Consider the following 26,983-nt stretch of genomic DNA (forward strand, 5'->3'; position numbering starts at 1 on the left):
ACATTTCATTTTGTTTCTTGTTTGTCCTAGGGCTTGTTTATTTAAAATAAAAGCAACTATGTTCTATGTTCAAAGCACTCTTGCACTTTCTTCATCCTTCCTTTGGGTAAACTTGGCATGTTACCAGCCACTAGGCTTTCTAGCCTTTCTAGACTCTTCCACTTCAGGGGAGAATTGGTACACGGGTATTTTAACAGTGGCTCTAACAGCTAGGGCAGTACTAAAATCATACTCAGAACCCCACACACAGGGTTACCACACCACCTAAATGCCCTGCTGGCCTAGATCTTTCTATTGTTTTCAGACACAATGGAGAGGAAATGGAAGCTGGTGATCAGTATTCGTAGCAGCAGCAAAGTTCCTTGACAAAATCTTTGGTTTGAATAAGGTCCCATTGCAGCTACAGTGAACCTCCAAAGACCCTGAGGAGCTCAGCAGTAACAAGAAGAGATGCTGGAGTGGAGGCTGGCCATGCTGGATATAGGTGGGCTGTATAACCACCAAAAACAGGCCCTAGTTTTCCAAGAAACAAGAAACGAAACTAGCAAACAGAACAGACTTTGGTTACAATTCCCTTCCTGCCACTGCCCACCTGAGTGCTTTTCCAGGGTTGAAGCTGGCTACTAGTGTCAGGGTCTCGGCAATAGCAGCAGCATAAATTCTTTGTACAATAATCCCTGTTCACACACACACACACCTCATCTTTCCATGGTTTCAGTTACCTGTGATGAACCATGACCTAAAAACATTAAACGGAAACTTCCAGAGATAAGCAATTCATAAGCTGTAAATTGTGTTCCTTTCTGAGAAATGTGTTCCAATTTGACCTTACCTTGCTCCATCATACATAGAACATGAATCATCCCTTTGTCCAGTGTATCCATGCTGTTTGGAGTACCCTCCCTTTAGCCACCTAGTAGCCATCTCCATTGTCAAATTTAGTGTTATGGTGGTAGGTATAAGGTTTGGTTCAGGCATCCAGTGGAAGTCCTTTAAATATACCCTCTGAAGGTAAGGAGGTTCTAACAGCTGGTTCATAATTTTCTCTCAGGTTTGGTCCTGCTTATAATTCCCAGCCACTATAATTTTGGTTCCCTGACCCTGGTCACAGGCTGAGAAACCAGTTCGTTGGTAGAAGAGCACCTCCTGAGCTTGCTTCCATCTCATCCCATGGTTTGGAGAAAGTAGAGAAGTGACATTTGTCAGTTTTCAATTGCTTTGGTTTCAAAAAAGAATACTTTGGGGGACCTTTGCTCAGAAACGCCAAGCTTATAGTTACTCAGACTTTAAGAGGTTGCACAGCCAGGCATTGGTCAGGAGGCTATTAATTAGTTCAAGAGGCAAAGTCCTTTTTTAAGACACTTGTGGATATGCTGCGAAGGATTTAATGCTTTGGCACTTGCTTACCAAAACCAGAGTGGATTCAGGCTGCACTGCAGATTAACTTTCCTTCTGGGCTAACTTTACCCTCTCCTATTTCCCTCTTCTTACTTTATTCATTAGAAAAGGAAAAACATAAAAATAAATAAAATCCAAGATGCCATTTCAAATATAACAAGAAGAACCCTCCCAACTCCCATCTCCAATCAAGAAACCTATATCCACAAGTCAGGTGGAGTTGGGCTAGTCAAGGTTCCTAGTGAGGAGATACTTGTCATGCCGAGTGATATACAAGGACAGGAAGAGAAATAAGATCTTAGCCAGGACTCAGCATAACTTCTTTCTCCTCAACTAGCTGCTGGGAAAATGTAGAAGTGGAACCAATTTGTTTACACCTGGCCTCTTCACCTGGCGATGCCTCGCTTTTGCTGGTATACTGTTCCATGCAGTCCCTCTTGCAAAGCTTGGGCGAGGCCCCGAAAATGCTGCTAGGTGAATATAGGCAAGTCAGCCAGTTGCCTGTGGCTGACAGCAAGGTCATAAGCCCCGGGTGCAGAGGATGCTGCATGGTAGTTTCTGAACCTGAAAATGGCTGATTATGGAGTAGGTCGGTGGTGATGTCTTTGGTGTCCTAGTATAGAGAAAAATAAAGGCACTTGGTTGGTTTTTGTGGGCAGCAAGTACTGGCCTGCATTACTGTGGGAAAGTGTGGTTGAGTGATCACACAAGGCTGCAGCTACCTTGGGTAGAAGCTTGGCGCCTCTCCAAGGTCTCCTAGCTCTTTGGGGGGCAATGCTAGGAAAAAGGCCATGCTAGAAGTCCAAAGTAGAGGGCTGGAACAATCTAACTAAATATTACCTACTTGCTAAAATAACTGGACTAAAGGTTGAAAGCATTCCCCACTGGGATGCTATGGCAGCCGGCTAGTTGGAACTAGAAATTGCTAGGCCCCAGGAGTAGGCTCTCCCTGAGACATTTGAGCTGCTCTTCCCCTAGCTTGATCTTCTCTTCTAGCTCTCTCTGTTCAATGATGAGAGCCGATTTCATCTTGACAAAGTGCTGGTAATCTTGAAGCTGATCCTGAGGCAGGTATCGCGAGACCATGCCAAACACGAGTTTCTCCCGGCGGTCTACATGCTCCTTCAGCTCCTTGGCATCGGCCAACTGGCTTGTCAGCTGCTGCTTCTTCTCAATCAGCACCAGCTGTGAAAAGCAGAGGACTGATTAAAGGCTGTCTCAATTACCAAGTACCTGCCTAGTAAGACTCCACTGAGAGGGGCCATGAAGCAACTATCCATTCTGCTAATTGATCTCAAAGATTTCTTGCTCACAAGTCTACCTCCATGCAGCAGCCTTTTCCTGTAGGTGGGTGTGATAGCAATTGTAACACAGGTGTGCAAAATCACCTTTCTACAAATACAGCAAAGGCTGTATTTGATATGTGGCCCACTATCAAGTATGGTAGGGTAGGAAAGCTCTACGAAACCAGCCTTTTTCCCATGCATCTGATGAACAAGCATCATGGTGGCAATGTTTTCCCTCCCTCCCTCTCTCATTCCCTCCCTTCCTCCCTACCTCCTTTCCTTTCTTTTTGTGCAAGTACTGGGGCTTAAATTCGGGACCTCATGCTCTTGCTTGGTTTGTTCACTCAAGACTGGTGCTGCCACTGGAGCCACGCCTCCACTTTCAGCTCTTTGCAGGTTAATTGAAGATATAGACTTTTCTGTGTAGGCTGATTTTGAATCCTGATCTTCACATCTTAGGCTTCTGAGTAGCTAGGACTACAGGCATGAGCCATTGTGTGTGGATATGAACATATGCCTCATGGTGTGGATTCTAATATATTTGTGCAGGGAAAGGTAATGCAGTGGTGTTGTGGAATAGACCAAGAGTGAGCTAACCTGTAAAAGTAAGAGCATCCCCAGCTCAACTACTTGATGAATCCTTCCCATCTAACTCAAGACAAGGGCAAAATTATTGTTGCTTCTACTGACAGCATTGGTTCAATGAGTACATTTACCCTGTTTTAGGCTCTGTTTACAGTGATTAATACTCATAACAAGCTCTTGAGTCAGATTGTTTACCTGGTGGAGCAACGGGCACAAGAGCAAGGTTAAATAAGTTGTGCATAGCTGCACAGCTAATAAGCAGTGGAGCCAGAAAAGCAGGGTACTAAAAACCCAATGCTAGTTGGGCACCAGTGGCTCACACCTGTAATTCTAGTGACTCGGGAGGCTGAGATCCAAGTATTGAGTTTCAAAGCCAGCCCAGGGAGGAAAGTCTTTGTGATGCATATCTCCAGTTACCCACCAAAAAGCCAGAAGCAGATCTGTGGCTCAAGTGATAGAACAATAACCTTGAACAAGAAAGCTCAAGGACAGGGTCTGGACCCCGAGTCAAGCCCTAGTACCAGCACCAAAAAAAAAGAAAAAGCAGTGCTTACACTCAGTGTTAAAAGCACTTATCAGCTGCCCTTGCTACAGAGCATTTACTTCTTACTTGGCCTACAAATTAACTGAAAAGATCAAATCTGGGCTTCTTGCCTCCATTTTGCCTCTGTATTCTTTGCATTTAAGTCATGCTCTCCTGAAGCCACTTTGCATTCATCCTGGAAGTCAAGATGGCAACAAAACCCACCTGCCAGGCATTAATGACTCATTCTAACAAGGCCCCACCTGACCAATCTTGCCACGGTAAGCTGCCAGACCATCTGTAGCTGCCATCTATGATCAACTGCGACCACTAGGAAAGCACTTATAATTAGGATTGTTTAGTAATTATGTATCTAAAGCCCCTCCCACCAAATCTTCCTCCTCTTTCAACCTAAAGTAAATGTCTGCTCTGGGAAGTTGGGCTGAGACGCTACATTTGCTACATCCCCATGCTATGGGATAAACCTCCTTTCTCTCTCGTTGGAATTCTTTCATCTCTTTATTGGATATAATGCAGTGAGTGGACTTGACCTCCCAGGAGTTTGGGCCTGGGGCCTAACATATTCCATAACATTTAACTTTATGCTAATTTTGCCTCCCCCGATAACTAAACAGGAACAAGGGAGAGCTGAGAAGAATTCAATGCCATTTATCTCCATTCCCTTCAACAATGACCCCAGCTCTTACCTTTTCCTGGTTGGCTCCTGAATCAATACTGTTGAGAGCATTCTCCACTCGGGCCAGTCGTCCAGAAAGTGACAGCAACAAGTTGACTACTTTGTCCAGGTCTCCAATAAACAAGCGGTATTTTTCAAACTCATTAGATTTGCAAACAGCTTTTAAGTTGGCCTCCACCTCCTCTCCAAGGGCAGAATTCCCATTGATGTCCTCCATTAGCCCTCGTTGAGCCTCCCGCAGGACAGAGAGTTTTCGGCTAATGCTTTCAATAAGCTGTATCTAGGGGAGTGAAACAGAAGACAAAGGGATATGCATGCACACCAATGGAAACTGATCTGTGCCTCTAACCTTACTTTGGAGATCCAAGTAACAGAGACTTCACTCTGCCTTAGTTATGAAAAACAACAACAACAACAACAAAACAAAGGGATGCCTAAAATCCTAACTATTCAGAAAGCCGAGATCTGAGGATCACAGTTCAAAGCCAGTCCAGGCAGGAAAGTCAATGAGACTCTTGTATCCAATTAACCAACAAGAAGCCAGAAGTGAAGCTGTGGTTCAGATGGTAGAGCACTAGCTTTGAGCAAAATGTTCTGAAAGAGGGCCCAGGCCACTGAGTTCAAGCCCCAGGATCAGTACACACACACACACACACACACACACACACACACACACACACACACACACACACACACACACACAAATGGAACATGAGTCACAGGTAATCCCAGCATTCTAGGTAGGCACCTTCTCTTCCTGTCAAGTAGGTATCTCCATGTCACCACTAAAGTTTTTGGCATTAAATAAGTGGCATTCATGGGCTATGCAAATAGCTATCAAATGCAACTGAGAGTGTTTAATAGACTAGGAACACAAATGCTTTGCAGGCATGAAAATAAATGCAAATTATATGTTTGGAATATTATATGTAGGAAGTATGCTTTAGTGTTTGCTTTATTATTGATTTAGCTTAGATACTCTGGGACCATAGAGTTGGAGTTTTCTAGAAATGTATTCCTCTGTAGCAATTTGAGATATCCATGGTATTCAGAACTAAGAGAGTTTCCTCTGGGTTCTAGGGACTGTTGACACATTTTAAAACTATTCGAAGATGATAGAAGATCATCATGATTTTAATCTGAAACATGTTTGGATTTATCAGAAATCCCAAAGCCCATTGAGAATTGGGGGTCAGTAACCTGAATGAGAAAGCAAAATTAGGTGTCCAGAGATTTCCACCCCAAAGTAAACACCAAGATCAAAGTATGACTCATGTGGAATATCATCTATTCACCCTAGATCCTATGCTCTAGGGATGGATGGAAGGATGGAGAGAGAGAAAGAGAGAGAGAGAGAAAGAGAGAGAGAGAGAAAGAGAGAGGGAGGGAAGGAGGGGGAGAGAGAGAGAGAGAGAGAGAGAGAGAGAGAGAGAGAGAGAGAGAGAGAGAGAGAGAGAGAGAGAGAGAAAGAGAGAGAGAGAGAGAGGGAAGGAGGAGAGAGAGAGAGAGAGAGAGAGAGAGAGAGAGAGAGAGAGAGAGAGAGAGAAGCTCTGTTTCTCAGCATCTGAGTTCTACAACCTGACCCTCAGCCCTGACAAGTCACTGTCGATGGAGCTGTGGAGTTATCACAGACTCAGACAGGGATAACTTTTTCTTCCCTGGGATATTGCACTTTGGTGACCTTCCTTCTTTTTCTTTCTCAGTCACACAAATTGCCCTGACCTACCCACCATCATTTCATATCCCTCTGCCCGTCCTTCTTTGATACTCCCAATTATCTCTCCATTCTTATGATCAGACTTCTGTTAGTTTTGTCCCTTAAAAAGCCAGACTTTGAGGAAGCCAGGGGAAGCCCTGAGGTGCTCAAGTGATATGGCATCTAAGGAAGTGCATTTGAGTCAACAAATATTTCAATACTAACACAATATACTTCCAAATTTTCCCTGACATTTTGCTACTAATGGGAATTAGAGGAAGGGTTTTTGCCAATGACCCTATGGTTTCCTACAGGCCCCATCCCAGAAAAGAAATATGAACAGAGAGCAATTTGGAACTGAGTTCACATGTGCACAGAATGGTAAATTGGGCCTTGGAGGTTACCATGCCAACTCCATTTGCTTACAAAATAAAATGGGTATGTGCACAGGGATGGGCAAAGTGATTCCAGGAACTTGATTAGAAAACTAGGCTACTGGTACTTGGAGGAAGAAAGGGAGGCTTCAGCACAACAATAATACCAGCAACATTGCCATTTACTTCTTTTGTATTTGTAGGAGATAATTGACTGTCATTTTTGTAAATAAATATCTACTAGCTAATATTTTTTTTCCTTATTGTCAAGGTAGTCAATCTGTTCTTTCTGCAGAAAGTTCCATAGAGAATGAAAATCAACAGTTTTTCCATTGGCTAGAGTTCAGCAGCAGCAAAGGATGTGTCTGTGCAGTAAGCAACTTATAAGGCTTGCTAAATTCTGAGGGACAATATAGTAGAACAGAATTTCAGTCTTGACTCCAATGTTGGATCTATCATTGAAAAATCCTTCAACTGGTTAAAAAAGGGGGGAGGAAGTGGTGGATTAAGTGGTAACCTTGAGCTGAAGTGCTCAAGGACAGCGCCCAGGCCCAGAGTTCAAGCCACATGACTGACACCCCTCCAAAATATATTTGAAAGCTAGGCACTGGTGGCTCACACCTGTAATCCTAGCTACTCAGGAGGCTGAGATCTGAGGATCACAATTCAAAGCCAGCACGAGCACTAAAGTCCAAGAGACTCTTATCTCCAATTAACCAACAGAAAACCTGAAGTGACACTGTGGCTAAAGTAGTAGAGCCCTAGCCTTAAGCTGAAGAGCTCAAGGACATCGCCTACGTCCAGAGTTCAAGCCCCATGACCAACAAAAAAAAGGGGGGGAACAGAGGGAAGATTGTAATATCTGCCTTGCGGGGTTGGAAGTATATCTCAGTGGTAAATCATTTATCTGGCATGTGCCAAAGGCCCTGAGTTTGAGCCCTAGAAAATAACACATAATGACTAAAAAAAGAATAAGAAATGAGGAAAAAAATAAAGTAAGAAATAATAAGTAAATAAAGGAAAAAGGAAGGCAATAGGGCTTGGTAGTAGAACATGTGCTAGGTTTGATCTCCAGAACATCACACACACACACAACCTTGTAAGGTAGTTTTTAATGTAAGAATCAGAGAAACTACTACTCTGAATACTACTACCATTCTGATTATTGATCAGACCCAAATGATTGGAAACAAGCTATCTGATTTCTATATTAAATGTAAGACTGACAGATGTTCTAGAAGATGTAAACAAGCTGATCATCCTCCAGAGTCGGTTAGCTTAAATTGAAAATCTCTAAAACATCCCAAAACCTTACCTTTTTCTTTCAAACCTTACCTTTTTTTGAGCCAGTTCATGATCAACTTCCTCCTCTCCCAGGCTCATCTCTGCCATTTCAGGTTGGTCTTTTAACTTGTTCAGCAGCTCTGCCTTGGCCACAGAAATATTGTAATAAGCAGAGTAAGAGGTTGGGATCCCAGGGGCCCCTGGAGGAGGCGAGAAGTGCTGAAAGTCTTGTCTGAGGAAACAGAAGAATGTCCAGTTGAGCACTTCTGTTGAGAGACTGCTGACCCTTTTACTTCTTTAATTTCCCCTTCTATATAATGTGACCCTACTTTATCAAGGATTTGTAAAGGAATGAACCAGGAGGTGCTGCTGAAACACAAATAGGCCACATGAAGGCTTTCTAGAAGGCAAGAAAAGGCAAACTTTAAGAGCTCCTGGTTTCAGCAGCTAGGGGTAATTCTCTAGAGATAATTTGATCTGAACCTATTCAAACTCAGAAGATTTGGAAGTCCCCAAGATCTCTAGGCTTTTGATTATAAGTGATTTCCCTTGGTTCATGGCCACCCTGAAGAGAGGCTCAGTAGATAGTTCAGAACTGTCAAAGATCTTCTTTATTGGTCTGACTTCTATCCCAAACTATCACCTGCCCTGGTTCTATTTAATGTGCTTATTTACAAAGGTACCCTGTGTTTTCCTCTGGATCCTCTCAACTTTGTTTCTTTCCTGGAGGCCACTGTTGTTTCAAATGACTCTCCCACTGCAGACCTTCCACAGCAAAGAGACCAACCAGGATCTCAGCAGTGGTTACCATGTGGTAGGCTGAGGTAGGCACCCCTACAAGCAACTGATCATAGCCCATCACATCTCTCATGAGCATTATTTTTGCCAGTTCTGGGGCTCGAACTCAGGGCCTCAGCGCTATCCAATGGCTTTCTCAAGTCTAGAGCTCTACCATTTGAGCCACACAACCATTTCTGGCTTTTTCTATAAATGTGGTACTGAGGAATTAAACCTGGTGCTTTGTGCATTCTAGGCAAGCACTCTATCACTAGGCCAAATTCCCAGCCCTCTCATGAGTACTTATGGTACTGCCTACGGCAGGGCAGTGCTTCTATCTAAGAAGAGGCAGAATCTCTTCACTTCTGGCATCTTTGTAATGACCCCAGCCTCTTGCATGGTTGTAGAATGAAAAGGGGTAACAATGAAACCACCGACATCCAGGGATTTGACCAATGTTGCAATTGACCTTGTTGTCTTGGGCTCAATGAAGCCAGTGGGGCTGAGGTGTTGCTTCTCAGAGCTCCAGCCTGTGCAAGAGAATTTGTCTTCAGGAAAAAAGTAATTTTGGTTCCTTGTTGGCTTGGATTTGGTCTCTTCTGTTGCTGAAGCTTCAGACCTGGTAGGAGGTAGAAAGTAAAAGACAAATGCAGCAAAGTCAAGTTTCACTGATGGAGGAGTAAATAATTACAACCAGAGTTTATGAAAGGGAGCGGCACAACTCCCCCTCCCCCACACTACATTTTCTGTACTGTCACTACCCCTTTGATAACCTCTAGCTGTCTGAAATGGAAAATAGGAGAAGCTCATTAGTCATTTTTTGCAGCTATTTGCAGCTCTTAGCTAAAGGTCAGAAATAATGGTTAAATGGCTCTGCAGCTATTTACTGATTCATGCTATGCTGTCTCCTAATTCATCCCACCAAAGAAACTTGGGCATGTCAGTATTCTTCATTCTAGGTGAATTCATTTTACATGTAGGGTTTCAAGCTCAGAACACTGATAGAAGTACAAAATTAATATTCACACAATGCCTGACCAGGGCTCACAGAGTAACCTAATAAAAATACCACACAGGTGCACAAGTGCTCCCCCCCTCCACACACCATCACAAGCACATACATAGATGTATAATCAAGTACTCATCATAATCATTTCAGAAATAAGAAAAAAGGCACAATAAACTGCAGACTTCTGATTTTTACCTGGGCAACTTGATTCCACAATACTTGTTTTGTTTTTTAACCATTGTGTTATATAGTGCTGACAAAGGAAAAGCTTGACATTGTATATATGTATGTGTGTATGCACCATTACTGTGGCTTGAATTCAGGGCCTTTAGCTCTTCCTCAGTAATTTTTCCACTCAAAGCTGGTGCTCTATCAATTGAATCTCTGCTCCACTTTCAGCTTTCTTTTTTGCTAGTTAATTAAAGATCAGTCTCATGAGCTTTCCTGCCTAGAATGGTTTGATGAACCATGATCCTCGGATTTTAGACTCCTGAATGGCTAGGATTGTAGGCATGAATCACTGAAGCCTGACAACTTGACATTGTATGGTAGCAGGGAAGGAATACTCTGGAGGAACTGTGAAGATTTGCATTTAGGATATTCCTATTGACAAGAAAAGTATTTGGGGTATGTATGATCATTGAATGAGTACAGAATAAATAATGCCATCCTCCTGTGAAACTCAATCCCTCAGCAGTAATAGCCCTTGCAACAGATTCTAGTGGAGCATATGAGGCACCATGTTCCAGGGTTTCTTTTCAGAATAGGAAGGGGATTATAGGAAAAGTATGACAACATAATCAGAGTCCTTCCACAGAGCACTGAAAGAAGTTATTGGTCCAGCTTGTTTTATGGACAGTTATCAGATTTCACCAATATTTGATAATTCTACAAAATTTCTTTCTACTATATTTAACTGAATAGTACATGTATTACAGAGAGATACTTTGGCTTAACTTAATTTGGATGTCTTCGCATGTTAGATTAAAAATAGTGCTCACCTATTTTTTCTCTAGCACTAGGATTGTGATGCAAAGCCAGTCCAGGCAGGAATGACTATGGGATTCTCATCTACAATTAACCACAAGAAAGCTGGAAATTTAGTTTTTGTTCAAGTGGTCAAGTACCAGGCTTGGGCAAAAAGCTAAGCGACAATGCCCAGGCCATAAGTTCAAACCCCAGCACTGGCACTAAAAAAATGTGGCTCCCCAGAAAAGTTGGCCTCTCAGAAAAAAAATAATCTTTCAGAGATTGGGATAACTTAATGAAATAATGGCTCTGAAGATCTTGCCAGCATCTAGCACATAGTAAATGTTTAATAAATACTCATCCACTTATCCTATCTTCTGAAATGTTAGTTAAGTGAATGCTATGTGTAGGTCATCTTTACTTAATCTGGCTATAAAAATCACAGTAATATTTTAGAAAATATCTTCTAGTCACAGTAAGAATCCTTGCCAGCTATATTCACAACTTGAGGAGAATCTGTGTTGGGATGTGGTGATGGAATTTCAGTTCCTAAAAGCCAGGAGTTTTGCTTGTGGAACCACAGACTAGGAAATTGCTGAACTAGCTGCTGATAATCAACCTCCCCCCAAAAAACCCTGTCAATAAAAGATACAGTTTATCTGATTTGGGGAGGGGAAAGGGAAGCACAGAAGTGGTAGGACCAAGGGTAAAGTATTTTCAGCAGTGATACTCACTAGACACTATGTTGAAAATGAACTATACAACTTGTGGGGGAGGGGCAAGGAGAGAAAAACTGGGAGAAAATGAGGGATGTGGTAACACTGTCCAAAAATAAATTTACTCATTGCCCTGACTTACATGACCGTAAACCCTCTGTAAATCATCTTTACAATAAAAATTTAAAGATACAATAGCAAGATATGCACATGTGTGTGTGTGCATGTGTGCATGTGTGTGCTGGTCCTAGGGCTTGAACTTAAGGCCTGAGCACTGTCCTTTAGCTCTTTCACTTAAGGCTGACACTCTGCCACTTGGACCAAAGATCCACTTCTGATGATTTTGGTGATTAATTGGAGTGTGAGCCACTAGTGCCCAGCATATGGCTCTTGTTTACATATATTAATATTCAGCCACCCTGTGGAGGTGGTAGCATGCTCATTTTCTAGATAATAAAACTGAGGCTGGAAGAAGTTTAACTGAACAACCCAAGATCAAGTAGTTGACAAATAGTAGAGGTTGAATTTAGACTCATAATGCCTTCCTCTTCAAGGATCCAATATCACATTTTTTGTAGTCATGGGGCTTGAACTCTGGGCCTGGGTGCTGTCCCTGAGCTCTTTCACTCAAGGATAGCCTCTACCACTTTGAGCCAGAGCACCACTTCCTGTTCCCTGGTGGTTAACTGGAGATAAGTAACTGTAACCCTTCAGTACATCACTTAACAGTAACACTGAATTAATTTAAAAAAAAAAGAAACAGAAAAAAAATTCACAGAGCTTTCCTGCCCAGGCTGGCTTAAAAATCGTGATCCTCAGATCTCAGTCTCCTGAGTAGCTGGAATTACAGTTCCAGCAGGTATCCAACATCTTTCACAAACACTTACTGAGGGAAATCTGTGGCTGCTTGCTCTGATGCCTTCCATCGTCCACCACTGCCATAATAGCAAGGAGGCTGGGCCTGCTCAGGTTGAGATCCTATGTGGCCCCTTACTGGAGGCAGGAGATTGCTGGAATGAGGAGCATAGGACTCTGGTTCTGGGAAGCTTTGGGAACCCCGTCTTGAGTTCTCCAGGTGGCCCAGGTGCAGGGACTGTGGCTGCTCCAGTGCCTGCTCACGATTGACAGCACACAAGCCAGTGGTTTCTGAACTGAAATACTGGGGTGGCAACTCTTCCTCTTCTTCCCCCTCCTCTTCCTCTTCTTCATCTTCCTCCTCCTCCTCTTCTTGCTGCTGCTGTTGCATCTGCATCTGCTGCTGCTGTTGCTTCTGTTGCTGGGCTGCCTGGAAAAGCCTGTACTTCTCCCAGTTGGGAGGAGGAGGGCGTGGAGGAGGAAATGGTTTCTTTCTTGCTCCTAAAGGATCTGGCTGAGTCTCATCAGCTTTGGGAAAGAGCTCCCTGCGATGCTGACCCCAAGCCCGGATGCCCTGGGGCTCCAAGCTGATGTGACTTTCAGAGAAGGCCCGGTTGCGCAGTGGGCGGGGCACAGAGGTCAGATGGCTGTCCTCCTCATACACTGAAGTTTCCTCTGCTGTCTTCAAGGAGTGTTTGAAGTCTCCTAGGAGGTCAAGAGAAGAAACTGCTCTGTGGCTTGACAAATCCAGTGCTGGATTCTCAAGGCAGGGATGGAAGGGGTTTGTCCATGAAAAGCTGCCCTTAGAATGAGCCATTTCTCTGTAAAGAACAAAATGAAACAAAAACAAAGAAACCAGATGAAGGTTGAGCAAGCCAAGCTGGCCCATGATTTGCATATAACATCGTTTATGTAAAAAATCTAAAATGGCCACCAAGCATTGCAATATGAGAGCTGAGTATGGCTTAGTGGTAGGGAGAGTGTTTGCCTTCAATTCCTCAATACCACATACAGAGAAAAAGCTGGAAATGGTGCTGTAGCTCAAGTGGTAGAGTGCTATTCTTGAGAAAGCTCAAGGACAGTACCCAGGCACTAAGTTCAGGCCCCAGGACTGGAATAAAATTGCAATATGTGCAGTGTATGTAATGATCACTATAGTAATAAAACAATAACAATGACAGCTTATGTGTATATTAAGTACCATTTAAATGCTTTCAGTGTCTAAAAGTATCTAATCTTCATGAAAATCCTAGAAGGCAGTAATTTCTGCTTTTACAGCTGAGAAAACAGAATTCCACACAGGTTAAGGGGCCTTACCTGGGGGCGGGGGTGTATAAACCTAATAAGGGGTAGAGCTAGGCTTTTTTTAATTCTTTTTAAAAATATTTTTATTGTAATTAATAAAAGGGTTACATGATATTTAATATGACCTGCCTGTCTGTGAAATCTGACACGTGCACCTCAATCAGTTTATAGTACCTAGACTGAGGATAGTCTAGCTATCCTGCCTTATCTGTTGTTTTTATTTGTCTTTTTCATTATGAAAAATGTCCAATATTTGGAAGTGTGCACAAATTTCCATAATAAATAACCATGTTCCACCTTACCAACCAAACTAGGACATTTTAATACTTTTCCATCTAAGCTTCATGAATTTTTCTTTTTTGATTATCTTGAAGTAGATGCACAAAGGGGTTCAGATTCAACATTCTTGATTAATGTCTCCTTCCATCATTCTCCCCTATCTCTCCTATCCCTAGCAAGCCCCTCAAATGTTCTCATTCCCTTTTCATGTACATACATTGAATATTATGACTACATTTGCCCACTGTTCTTCTCTCCATTCATCTACCCAATCCCCTTGGCCTCACCCCCTCCCTGACACCTCAAGTTCTAGCTTCTTATTGTTCATCTCCATAAATTTTTCTTAAGAAACAACTCAGAGTATAAAAGTATCATATGCACAGTCTTCTAAAACAAAAAGATAAAAAACTATTATTTAGTAAATTTTATGGGGATAACTACAGATGAGTACTTTTTGGAGTTGCACCAAAAGTCATTCAAAATCAAGACTTAAGGATATGTATATATATATATAATTTTAATATACTACATGTTATATATAAATAGATATTCTATGCGCACTTATATAAGACAAATCTTTCAGAAAACTGAAAAGAAGATCGTGAGGCAAAAATAAGAATGTTAAAAGTAATAAAGTCTCTGGGGGTGACAGGGAAATGCAAGTCTATTTGAACATACATAAAATGTCAAATTTCTGCCTAATAAAAAGTCACCAAATTAGAAGATATCTCTCAGTTTCTGAATATAAAGGGTTAAACTTCCAAGGCCCTGGATCTGGTTCTCTGATACAGCCTGTGAACAACAAACACCATGCTAAGTCCAGCCAAGTGACAGGAAATTCCCGGGCTTTAATTATCATCAACAATCACAATGAACACAGGACTACTTCTATTTTTTTGCCAGTATGGTGCTTTAATATAGGGCCTGGGCACTGTCCATTAGCTTTTTTGCTCAAGGTTGGAGCTTTACTACTTGAAACACAGCTCCTCTTCCAGCTTTATGCTTGTTAACTAAAGGTAAGAGTCTCGTAGACTTTCCTGCCTGAGTTATCTTCAAGCTATGATCCTCAGATCTCAGTCTCCTGAGTTGCTAGCATTTCAGGCATTAGCCATCAGTGCTTGCAATATAGGTTGTTTGTTTGTTTTAAAGAAAAAACTCACCCTTGTTTTAATATGAATCAGTGGAAATTGGGAACAAGACAAATGTTTCCACTTCCTTTGGAGTGCTGAATACTGTTTGGAAAGTTCTAGATATACAACTTGCAGGAGAATATTCTGATTTATATTTTGACATTTCTGAAGAAAGGTTACTACATACTAGTAAAGGGATCTTTCCTCCAGGAAGACATAACGATCCTAAATATTTACACACCCAATCCCGGAGCTCCGAACTTCATCAAGCAAACTTTACTTACACTGAAACCATACATAGATCGAAACACAGTGATTGTCGGAGACTTTAACACACCCATCTCACCTATGGACAGATCAACAAGGCAAAAACTCAACAGAGAAACCTTAGAACTGAACAACTATATAGACCAACTAGATCTAACAGACATCTGCAGAATATTCCACCCAGCAACAACACAATATACGTTTTTCTCAGCAGCACATGGAACATTTTCCAAAACAGATCACATCTTAGGCCATAAAACAAACCTGGACAAATTCAAAAACACTGAAATTATTCCATGCACACTCTCAGACCACAAAAGCATCAAATTGGAACTGAACATACATCTCCACCAACAAAACCCCTGTAACTCATGGAGACTGAACAACACATTGTTGAATCACCAATGGGTCATCGAAGAGATCAGAACAGAAATCCAACAGTTTATGAAATTTAACAGTAAGGAGCACACAAAATACCAACTCCTTTGGGACACAGCAAAGGCAGTACTCAAGAGGAAAATTTATAGCGCTGAGTGCCTACAACAACAAGTTGAAGAAATAATTTAAAAGTTCAACAATAGGAAAATACAACAAGGCTTCAGTACAAAATTAGTATGTAGAAACTAACAAATTTCTTGTCCAAGCAATAGACAGAAAGTAAAAAAGATAAGTTGCCTAGCAATACACTTAAATAAGAAATATACAGATCCTATATGTAGAAAAATTTAAAACCCTGTTGAGGGACATAATATAAGATGTACATAAATGAAATGACATATACTTTCCTAGCAAGGATAATTCAATATTGTAAAGATGTCAACTCTACCTAAAATAATCTATAAATAATGAAAGAGAAGGGGGGAGGGAGGAGAGGAGAGCTAGAAAGGAAAGGGGGGGTTGAGGATGGACTAACTTGCCAATTCCTAAAATACATTTCACAATTACAGCAAATAAGGTAGCCTCACAAGAAGAAAGGTAAATCTGTGAGACAAGAGAGTCCACTAGCTGGGGATGGTTGTATATACCTGTAATCCTGGCATTTGGGAGGTAGCAGTAGAAGGACTGTAAGTTAGGGGTCAGCCTGGACTATATAATGAGAGTCTATCTCAGAAAACAAAAAACAAAGAATAAAATAAAACCACAAACCCAGTGGCTGCCCTCCGACACTCTATTCTCCATCCCCTGCTAGGATTACAAGTGTGTGCTACTTTGCTCAGCTTCCTGCCTAATATTGATCTTTCCCAATAGTTGTATGGGCTGAGCTGATAACATAAAGAGGAGACAGCAGAAGCTACAGTGGATAGGTAGCAAGGCTGAAACATACAGTTGTGGTAGCCTTGAGCTGAAGAGCTCAGGGACAATGCCCAGGCTGGGTTCAATTCTCATGACCCCCACAAAATAATGGTATTATCATTTGTTAGTCTACTATCATTTGTCTTTCCATGTAATCAACATCATTTCTAGGTACTTTTTACATTGTGAATCCTTATGGCATTGTGAATCCTTTGTAATATAGGTATTTTACAGAAACTAAGAAGTGAAAGTAACTTGTTTAAGGTCATGAATATTTTTTGGATAGTATTAGAGTTTGAACTCAGATATTTGCACTTGCTAGTCTGGCACACTAACACTTGAGCCACACCCCACCTTTTTATTTCTCAGATAGGAATTTGTGATGGTTTTGCCCAGGGGCTAGCCTCACAACAGGATCCTCCTACCAAAATCTCTCCTGTATCTGAGATTACCAGCATGAACTAACTCCAGCATGTTGGTAGAGATAGAAGTCTCTCTAACTTTCTGCCTGGATTGCTCTTGGACTGAGCTTCCCTATCTCTACTTTCCAAGTATCAGGGGTTATAGGCAAGAGCTGCTTTACTTGGTCAAGATCATGTATCTTTTCAGTTATGGTAACAGATTTTAAAGTTCTACTGTGATTCCGACCCGAGTCATTCTGACATTGTGATTTTTTTCTCTGCTCTGTTGCCTTTCTTGTGATAGATTAAGGATGAGAAAAAAGTTGGAAGTTTAGTTACTATCACGGAACAAGATGGCAACAGAGAATTGCCCAACAGGCTTCCACTGATATTTGTGTTTGGCTCAAAGCAAGGATATGGTCACTAAAGGTTCTAGTATCAAAGACCCAGATATCCTAAATATATATATATAACTCAACTTTTAGGACTGTGTAAAGATTCTCACACTGGGTGGAAAGCAAGGGGCTTCATGGAGGGGAAAAACCTCTGGCTTCTTCCTTTTTCCTACATAGAAGGCGCATTCATGCATGCATTTCAATTAGTGTTCATGTAACCTATTGAAGTAGGTAGGTGCCATTATGATCATTTTGCAGACGAGAAGCCAAAAGCTCAGGCAGAGCTTTATTTATTTATTTAGATTGGTATTTGATCATTCAGAGGGTCAATGCTACTGAAACAAGGACACCCAGGGTGGAGTAAAAGCTACTTGTACAATATTTTTCCAGGTGCCCATGAAGATTTTAGCTCCTCCCTGAAGAAAGGGGAAAGGGAGAATGAGAGCTAAATAAAAGGAAAAAGCATTGTTGACAAGAGCAAGCAGATTACACCTCATAAACAAAAGCAAAAACTGGCCACTGGTGGCTCATACCTGTAATTTTAGCTACTTAGGAAGCTGAGGTCCGAAGATTGTGGTTCAAAGCCAGTCCAAGTTTTTGAGAATCATATCTCTGATTGACCACTAGAAAACCTGAAATGGAGCTGTGGCTCAAGTAATAGAGTGCCAGCCCTTGAATGAAAAAGTGAAGGGACAATGCCCGGACCCTGAGTTCAAGCCCCAGAATGGGAACACACACACACACACACACACACACACACACACACACACACACACACACACACACACGCCAAAGGCAAATTTCCCACCAAGGCTTGGGCTGTTTTCTTTTCTTGTTTGCATAGGTTGTTTTTTCTTCCCCTTTTGGTAAGTCCTTTTCCTCCCCTTTGGGCATAATTGGAAATAAAGACCAATACTTGTGAAGACTTAAAAATCCCTTCTTTGCCTCTTCTTCGGCACTTTTGAAGTTTTCTTGTTTGGAAATTTTATTTTTAAATTCACCACAATAGTTTGGCATTCCATGGGATCTTAGTAGCAAGAGCTCACAGGGCTGGACTCTCTTGCTTTTCCCTTCCCTTAGCAGTCAAAAGATAAGACTGCTCCAAGAGAAACAACCACTCCCAGGTTATTGCAGAAGGAAATATTTGTGAGATCCAGGAAGTGAGACTGAAGGAGCCTTCACAAGGAGGGGGGAAATGATCCAGAGAGTTTTGCTGTCATCTGTCCATGTCCCTGGGTTCAGAGAATTTCCAGTAAGGAATGATTGGCCTAACCACAACAATGGCTTTTAACAGTACTTTCCCTGAGTCTTCTGTAGTCCCCAAGATGCTGATGTCTTTGAAGAGATCAGAGAAGTCCTTGTTCAAATGGCTGATGGGTGCTGTCCTAAGGTGACGCTTAGCTCCCTCTCTCAAAGATACTTACCTCTATTTGTGGTCAAGGTAGCTATATATCCAACTCTCTTAGTAGGAAAAAATGTTTATCTTGGTGAAAAACTGGCAATGAATTGCAAACGATTTGCAAACTAGTGCTGGTGATGGAAATGGAAAGAAATGGAAAGGTTTTTAAAGAAAATGATGGCTTTGCCCATATTATGAAATATGTATTAGTGTATGTGGGGAGGGGGCAGATAGTTGGGGGGTAGTGTGTCAGGGTGGTAGAGACCTGTATGAAGATTCACAGAGGTCTGGTAAGGTTCTTCCCCCCCAAAAATGTCAACATTATCAAGGATTTAGCTAGAGGAACTGTTGCTCATTGGAGAATCTTAGCCAACCCAATTCTAACGAGCAATGAGATGGAGCCCATCTGGTGAGTAACAGTCTGTCCTTGGTACAGGGATTTTCAAATTCCTTTGATCTCTAACTTCCCAGGTCTAAATCAAACCAATGTGGGCTGCCTCTTCTTCAGATTTTCTTTTTATTACAAATTCCTGCATCTTGGCACATACCCAAAGAACACCATGTGCATTCAAGTCCAGCTCTTTACATTGTACCAGACCCCTTCATGAATTTTTCTTTGTCTATTTCTGCTATCCGATTCAACGTGTAATTTAGGATCTGGCTGTTTGAGGGTTAATATCAGTATAGGTATCTAGGTCAGTGTCCCATCTAACATTCCGCTATCTATCCCTGTGAATGGCTATTCAATTATTATTCACTAAGATGTAATAATACACTGGTATGGACTTTTCCTGTGGTTCAAAGTAGCACAGATGAATATTTTGTTCGTTAAAAGACTATTAACATTGATTTTTACATCATATTTCAAACAAGTATTCTCTATATGCAACCACTGGCACTTTTAAATAAATTCCAATTTTTCTTTTCAATGTATTTACTTGAGGGCATACTAGATCTGAGTATCAGAGGTTTTGTAACTCTTGTCACAGAGTCCCAGACTACTCTCTAGGAAAACGGAACCTATTTGTACTATTTCCAGAAGCATGCCATTTGCCCACAGGCCTGCCAAAGAAGGCTTTCTTTTATCATCTCTACTGATCATTTCTGTTAATTGTTGGGGGTTTAATAAGAAGCTTGTGCTACTTTGAAGTTGCTTTTTTGTTTGTAATTCTTTAACTGCCAGAGAGGCTGTACTTTTCCATGGAATGAATGGTTTGTCTGCTTTGATTTCCTCATGTGTAAAGTCAATTGCCTGTTTATTTTGCCTAACCACTTACAAAGCCAAATCTCCAAACTGACCTTCAATAGCTATATTTGTCTTTTCTATTTCTTGATCAGTGATTTTGATCCTAGACACTTCCTTCATTCTGCTTCTTAGCTTTTTTTAAATTATATTTTGTTGTACACATTTCCCTCCCCAAACTTCTATATACTTGAACTCATCCATCTTGTCTCTAATGATATTCAATTTTATCTTGTATCCACAGGAGGAGCTAAAGGGATAAACCATTGGTAGATTGTCTGGATAGGAGGCACTATAGATCCAAGTAAGATATGTACTATGTACATTAATTACACTCTACTCCATTGTCTCATATGTCTCCAATTTAATTAAAGAATGGGTGGTTGGGGCCAGGAGTTTGGCCTAGTGGTAGAGTGCTTGCCTAGCATGCATGAAGACCCGGGTTCGATTCCTCAGTACCACATACACAGAAAAAACAAAACCCAGAAGTGGTGCTGAGGCTCAAGTGGTAGAGCTCTAGCCTTGAGATAGTCCAGGGACAGTGCTCAGGCTCTGAGCTCAAGCCCAGGACTGGCCCGGCCACCAAAAAAAAAAGAATGGGCGGTTGTTTTCCCAGCTCAGGGTTGCTTCCAGTATGTTCTTTATTTTTGCCAGTCCTAGGCTTGAGCTCAAGGCCTGAGCACTGTCATTGCACTTTCTCAAGGCTAGAGCTCTACCACTTGATCCTCAGCACCAGTTTTGGCTTTTTTTTTTACTGTATCTGGTACCAAGGAATCAAACCTGGGTCTTCATGAATGCTGGGCAAGCAATCTACCACTAGGCCAAACTCCAGTATGTTCTATATTCTTAAAATAGCTTTAGCCTGCTCCTGGAGTCTCCATTTTCATTTCACTGACATTTTTAATCCACTATCTTATGCTTTTGATAACTAACACATTAGGACAAGCTTTAAAATCTCAGAGGGCCAATCCTTTAATCCTAGTTATTCAAGAGGCTGAGATATGAGGATCGAGGTTTGGACCCAGTCCCTGGCAGAAAAAGGCCTTGAGACTCTTACCTCCAATTAACCTGCAAAAACGTCAGAAATACAGCTGTGGCTCAAGTGGTGGGACATCAGCCTTGAGTACAAAGTAAGAATGCAGGGCCCTAAATTCAAGTCCCAGTACTGGCACATGGACAGACAGCAGACAGACAGACAGACAGACACACACACACACACACACTCGCGCGCGTGCACGCGCACACTGAGCAAATGAGTCCACCATCATTATTTGGGGCATTCTAGTCCACTTCTTCCAAATAAATTTCACTATGAATATGATAGGTTCTATGGCATAGTATCATTTCTAATGTCACTCTTCCCAACTTGAAACAGTGTAAGACATCTATTTATTTATATCTTGGTTTCTCCCATTAGACTTTTGTAATTATCCTTGAATACGTTTTTTTTGTTTGTTTTTATTTTGTTTTGTTTTTTTTAGTTGTGTGGCTTGAAATCTGGGCCTGGGCTTTGACCCTGAGCTCTTCAGCTTAAGGCTTCCATCCTACCCCTTGAGCCACAGTGCCACTTCTGGTTTTCTAGTGGTTAACTGGAGATAAGAGTCTCAAGGTCTTTAGTGCCTAGGCTGGCTTTGAACCAAGATCCTTAGATCTCAGTCTCCTGAATAGCTAGGATTACAACTGTGAGCCACCACGCCCGGCCCTTCACAATAACTTATGGGGGAAGAAGGACCAAGGTATATGTATATGTATATGTATATGTATATGTATATGTATGTGTATGTGTATGTGTATGTGTATGTGCATGTGCATGTGCATATGCATATGATGTACATATGGTTGAAATAACAAGACCCACTAAACACTGTATCATAGGCAAAATTCATTCTTGAATGTAACTTCATTGTGTGAGACATGACTGTGGACTGTAACACTTGAGCTGCCACTAAAATTGTTACACCAAGAGATAAAATAAAGCAAGAGAAGGGATGAAACTGTTTGAAAAGAAATGTACTCATTATCTAACATATGTAAAATGAACTCCTCTGTATATCACCTTTATAATAACAATAATAATTGGGAGAAAAGATACACTAAAAATCATGATACACAAATTAAAATAAAATAATAAAGTGACAAAAAAGGAAAACAGTGGAAGGGTAGAATGGGAATGTAAAGGAGATGGTCAGGTTGTTAAAAATATGTGTATGAATGTATGGAATGGTCACCATAAAACCCTCTTGTCTTATTAATGTATGCTAATTAAAACATAAAATTAAATTTAAAATGTGCAAGTTCTTTTAAGAATCTTCCTTATTTCCAAAGGTTGTATTATTCTTGAAGATTTCCTGAAATATCTTCTTTCTTTCTAATGAAATAAGATTCAACTCTGAAGTCTTTTGCTTTTAGTCATTCAGTAAGAACTAAGAACTGAATATTCCACACCCTACTTAGGAGGTAGTAGAACTAGGGCAAAAGAGACCTTTAGGCTGAGAATTGAAAAAAATGGATAGAGTTCTGGTTTGGTCACCTAGTTGCTATATAAGCCCAGAAGGAGTGGCTCTGTCATCAGATTCCTGCTTGACTGCTCTGTGAGTCAGTTTTCTCATCTACAAAACTAGATGAATAAATAATAACTCCCTCATGGGATCATTTTAAGTAACAATGCATTTCATGTAAAATGTATATAACTTGCTGGATGGACTGGCTCACGCCGGTAATCCCAGCTACTCAGAGGGTTGAGAAATGGGGACCTAAGTTCAAAGCTAGCCTAGGCAGAAAAGTCTGTGTGACTTTTATCTCTAACCACCAAAAAGCTGAAAGTGGAGGTGTGGCTCAAGTAGTAAAGTGCCAGCCTTGAACAAAAAGGCTAAGCAAGAGCATGAGGGCCTGACTTCAAGCCTTACTACTAGTACATCAAAGCACATATAACTGTGTCTCTTACATAATAAATACTCTGTAAATGTTAGCTACTAACTGTGTTCATGTTGGTAATACTATAATGATATCTTTTCTTCATTTTAGCTTCCATATCAACAAAGGGGGAAAATAAGACTTAAGCTCACAAAGTTATGAGAATTAATAGTGGCTAAATGTCTAAAAAAACACCCCAGAACTTTTAAAGGTCTACAAAAAGTAGGAAAATGGAAAGAATCACAACAGGCAATCGTACATAGGGAAAATCAAAAGATATAATCGAGAAAATAATATATTTTAGCTTTTGAATGTATGTACTGATGCAAATCTTCCTCCTACTATATCTACTTACCATCTTCCCTTCCTGCTAATACCAAAATGAGTTTGCATTCTCTGCATGAAAACCATGTAAGAGCAGAAAGAATAACTCTGTGTGGAATTACCTGGAATTATCAATTCATTTAGGTTTCTAGGCAGAGAGAACAGCTCAAGATTATACATTTGATTTTTCCCACCTACACCCATCATTCCTGTTGTGACAGAAATGACATAATACATGTGAAAAATGCATGTGCAGTAGTAAGAAAAAGTGAGAGGAAATTCCATCAGAATCTTTCCTCACAAAAATATCAGCTCTTGTCCGGGAGTTTGGCTTAGTGGTAGAGTGTTTGCCTAGCATGCACAAAGACCCGGGTTCAATTCCTTGGTAGCACTTGCATAGAAAAAGCCAAAAGTGATGCTGAGGTTCAAGTGTTAGAGCTCTAGTCTTGAGAAAGACCAAGTGCAGTGCTCAGGCCCTGAGTTCAAGCCCCACGACTGGCAAAAAAAAAAATATCAGCTCTTCAAATTTAGATGGCTGGTGGCTCATGCTTACAATCCTAGCTACTCAGGAGGTTGAGATACAAAGATTAGGGTTCAAAGCTAGCATAGGCAGGAAAGTCCCTGAGAGTCATCTCCAATTAACCATCAAAAAATAGAGGTATAGCTGAAGTGGTATGGTGCCAACTTTAAATAAAACACCTAAGGGACATTGGGCCAGGCCTTTAGTTCAAGCCCCAGTAACACACACACACACACACACACACACACACACACACACACACACACACACACACACACACGGATTTTCTCTAGCCCTTCCTTTATTGTATAGGATCTCTGATTTTGATCTATATCTCTCTGTTCTTAACTATCATCTAGTATCTAATATTGTGACCAAACCTTCACTCAAACCAGAGATTCACACATTTAGCTTGGATCAGGATTGTCTGCAATGCTTGATAAGACACAGGCACTATGTGGGCCCATACCCCACTTTCTATTCCAGCAGATCTAAGTGGAGCCTTAGATATTTTTCCTATTTCTATCAACTTCTTGGGTAATATTAAGGTGCTGGGTCTGGAACCACATTTTGGAAATCACTAACTTAAACCCACTGGTCCCCAATTTATCTTATCTCATTTTCCCAGCCAACTTCCTTTTAGACATTTTAAATATTTAAATATCTTTTAGGTTAGGCTTCAGTGGCTCACACCTGTAATGCTAGCTACTCAGGAGGCTGAGCTCTGAGGCTTGCAGTTCAAAGCCAGTCCTGGCAGTAAAGACTTTGAGACTCTTATCTCCAATTAACCACTCAAAAACTAGAAATGGAGATATGGCTCCAAGTGGTAGAGCTGCTAGACTTGAGCTGAAGTTCTCAGGGACAGTGCCCAGGCCCTGAATTCAAACCCTGCAACAGAAAACACACACACACACACACACACACACACACACACACACACACACACACACACACACCTCTTAGATATTTTTTTTCCTTTTTTTCTGCCAGTCCTGGGCTTGAGCTCAGAGTATGAGTACTATCCTTGAGCTTTCTCAAGGCTAAAGCTCTACCACTTGGGCCACAGTACCATTTCTGGCCTTTTTTCTATGTATGTGGTACCGAGGAATTGAACCTGGGTCTTTGTGCACGTTAGGCAAGCATTCTACCACTAGGCTCAACTCTCAGCCCTATTTTTTCTTTTTAAACAGTTTTTAAAATCACATAGGAAAATATAATAATATTAAAATCAGTGAAGAGAAACTTGATTCCCTCCCTCCTACATGGCTGGTGGAAATGTAAAATGCTGCAGAAACTTTTTTTAAAGCAAAATAATTCTTCAAAAACTTAAGCATAAAGTTGTCATATGGCTAGTAATTCTACTCCTAGTACCTAATAAAGGGAACCAAAGACATATCAACACTAAAACTTGTACCCAAATGTTTTGAACAGTAATGCACATAATCAAAGTCGGAAACAAGCCAAATGTCGATGGATAGATGGATGGATGGATGGTGGCCTATCCACAGGATGGAATATTACTAGGCAATAAAGAGAAATGAAGTACTAAAATACTATTATGTTACAGAAGTCAGACACAAGAGCCGACATTTGGTATGAATTCATTTATATGAAATGTGTGGAAAAGGCAAATCTATAAGGATAGATTAGTAGTTGCTTGAGGCTGAACAGCAAGTGACTGTATCAGGCAAGTGTGCATCAGGAATCTTTCTTTGGCCAGTTCTGGGGCTTGAACTCAGAACCTGGGCACTGTCCTTGGGCTTTTTCAAGATTAGCACTCTCCCACTAAAAGCCACAATACCACTTCCAGCTTTTTCTGGGTATGTGGTACCAAGGAATCGAACCTATGGCTTCATGCTTGCTAGACAAGCATTCTAACACTAGACCATGCTGCCAGGCCCCAAGGAATCTTTTTAGGGTGACATATACGCTTCTAAAGGTGGACCATGGTAATGACTATACATCATTTTAGGTTTACTAAATGTCTTCAAATTGTACATTTAAAGTAGGCTGAGTTTATGATGTGCAAAGCTATTTTCATTTCTTCTTAATGTCTTATCCTTACAGACCATCATGCCATCAACTTTGTATGCCCACTACTTTACTAAATTTGCTTTCCTGAAGGTCACTTGTGATTGCAAACTGTTAAAGCCATTAACAGTCATCATCGTCCATAATGGCAGTCCACCAGCAGATTTCTACTTCTTCTACTTCAGCTGCTTGACCTTTCAGTATTCTTTGCTGGATCTTTTTCATTATCCTACCTCCCAGGCTTTTGTACTTCCTTCATCTCAACTAGAACATATTCCAGTTCTAACTTCTCCACCAAATCAGTACCCTTGAGAGTGTGCCCCATGTATGTATGTCAGTAATGTTTTGCAAGTCACTAAGCCTTGGTGATGTATCTCCTTTGTTCCCATGCTCTAGCCACCAAATATTCTCTACTTTCTCAAAAGGTGTCATTCATTTGTAAACAAATAATGTGAACAGATACTTCACATGAGATGCACTTCCAACAGATGGAAAAAATGTTGAAAGTTGAATGATCAAAGTAAGCAAGTTACAAGGATAATAGGTACCATTTACACCAATTGCATTAGAAAAAGAACATTATTAATGAAGAGAAAACTTGGAGAAAGTGGTATTCTGCTATAGTGTTAATGGCCAAGTAAAACACCTCCTGGGGAAAGTAGTTTGGTGAAATCCATAATGAACCTAAGAATGCTCAGAACTCCAGATAATTGTTTTTAATGAGATCATCAAAATGAGAAAAAGGCTACAGCCATGCAAAATGCTCTGCAGCATTACTTCTTAATAGCAAGAAATAGGAACCAAACTAATTACCAAACAATTTAGAAATTATTAAGCAAACGAGAGCACATTAAGCTGGTGAAATATTAGATGGCCATTAAAAATTATAACTATTGAGAAAACTTGCACAGCAGCATGAAAACTATTCACCAAGTAATGCTCTTGAGAGGAAGAATCGGGATGCACAAAAACACCTCTGCATAGTTATTATAACCGTGCCAGAAATAATCTCCATACCTATAGATAAAGCCAGCAGGGAAATGAAAATAATCAGGGTGGGAAGGTGGAAGGAATCAGGCTACTTTTTCTTCTGCTTTTTAATTTCCTGTAATATTGTTTTCATAATAGACAATTTTTTTTCTCCACAAGCATCCCATATTTATCTCTCCCTTCTGTACCTACCACTCCACCTCCCTAATCCAGGCTGCACTCTTTCATGCCTGGCTCACTCTCATGGTATGTTTCCTTTACTATATCTAGGCTACCGGTACAACCAGATTGCTTAATGGGTCACATTGATCAAGTCACTTACCT

General features: G+C 40.9%; 1 protein-coding gene across 1 annotated transcript in view; it reads right to left on the bottom strand.

The window, feature by feature from the left end:
- Positions 1-1,172: 1,172 nt before the first annotated feature.
- Shroom4 (shroom family member 4) overlaps positions 1,173-26,983 on the bottom strand; it is a 37,990-nt gene continuing 12,179 nt past the window's right edge. The window contains exons 3-7 of the mRNA XM_090325693.1: positions 12,202-12,990; positions 9,090-9,239; positions 7,895-8,075; positions 4,500-4,769; positions 1,173-2,583 (exon numbers count right to left, since the gene is read on the bottom strand). Of these exons, the coding sequence (XP_090181819.1) occupies positions 2,314-2,583; positions 4,500-4,769; positions 7,895-8,075; positions 9,090-9,239; positions 12,202-12,990 (1,660 nt within the window). The 3' untranslated portion in view covers positions 1,173-2,313. The remainder of the gene's footprint in view (positions 2,584-4,499; positions 4,770-7,894; positions 8,076-9,089; positions 9,240-12,201; positions 12,991-26,983) is intronic.

The sequence above is a fragment of the Megascapheus bottae genome, chromosome X (genome assembly GCF_031878675.1).
Source record: "Megascapheus bottae isolate mThoBot1 chromosome X, mThoBot2.hap1, whole genome shotgun sequence".
NCBI classification, from domain to species: Eukaryota; Metazoa; Chordata; class Mammalia; order Rodentia; family Geomyidae; genus Megascapheus; species Megascapheus bottae.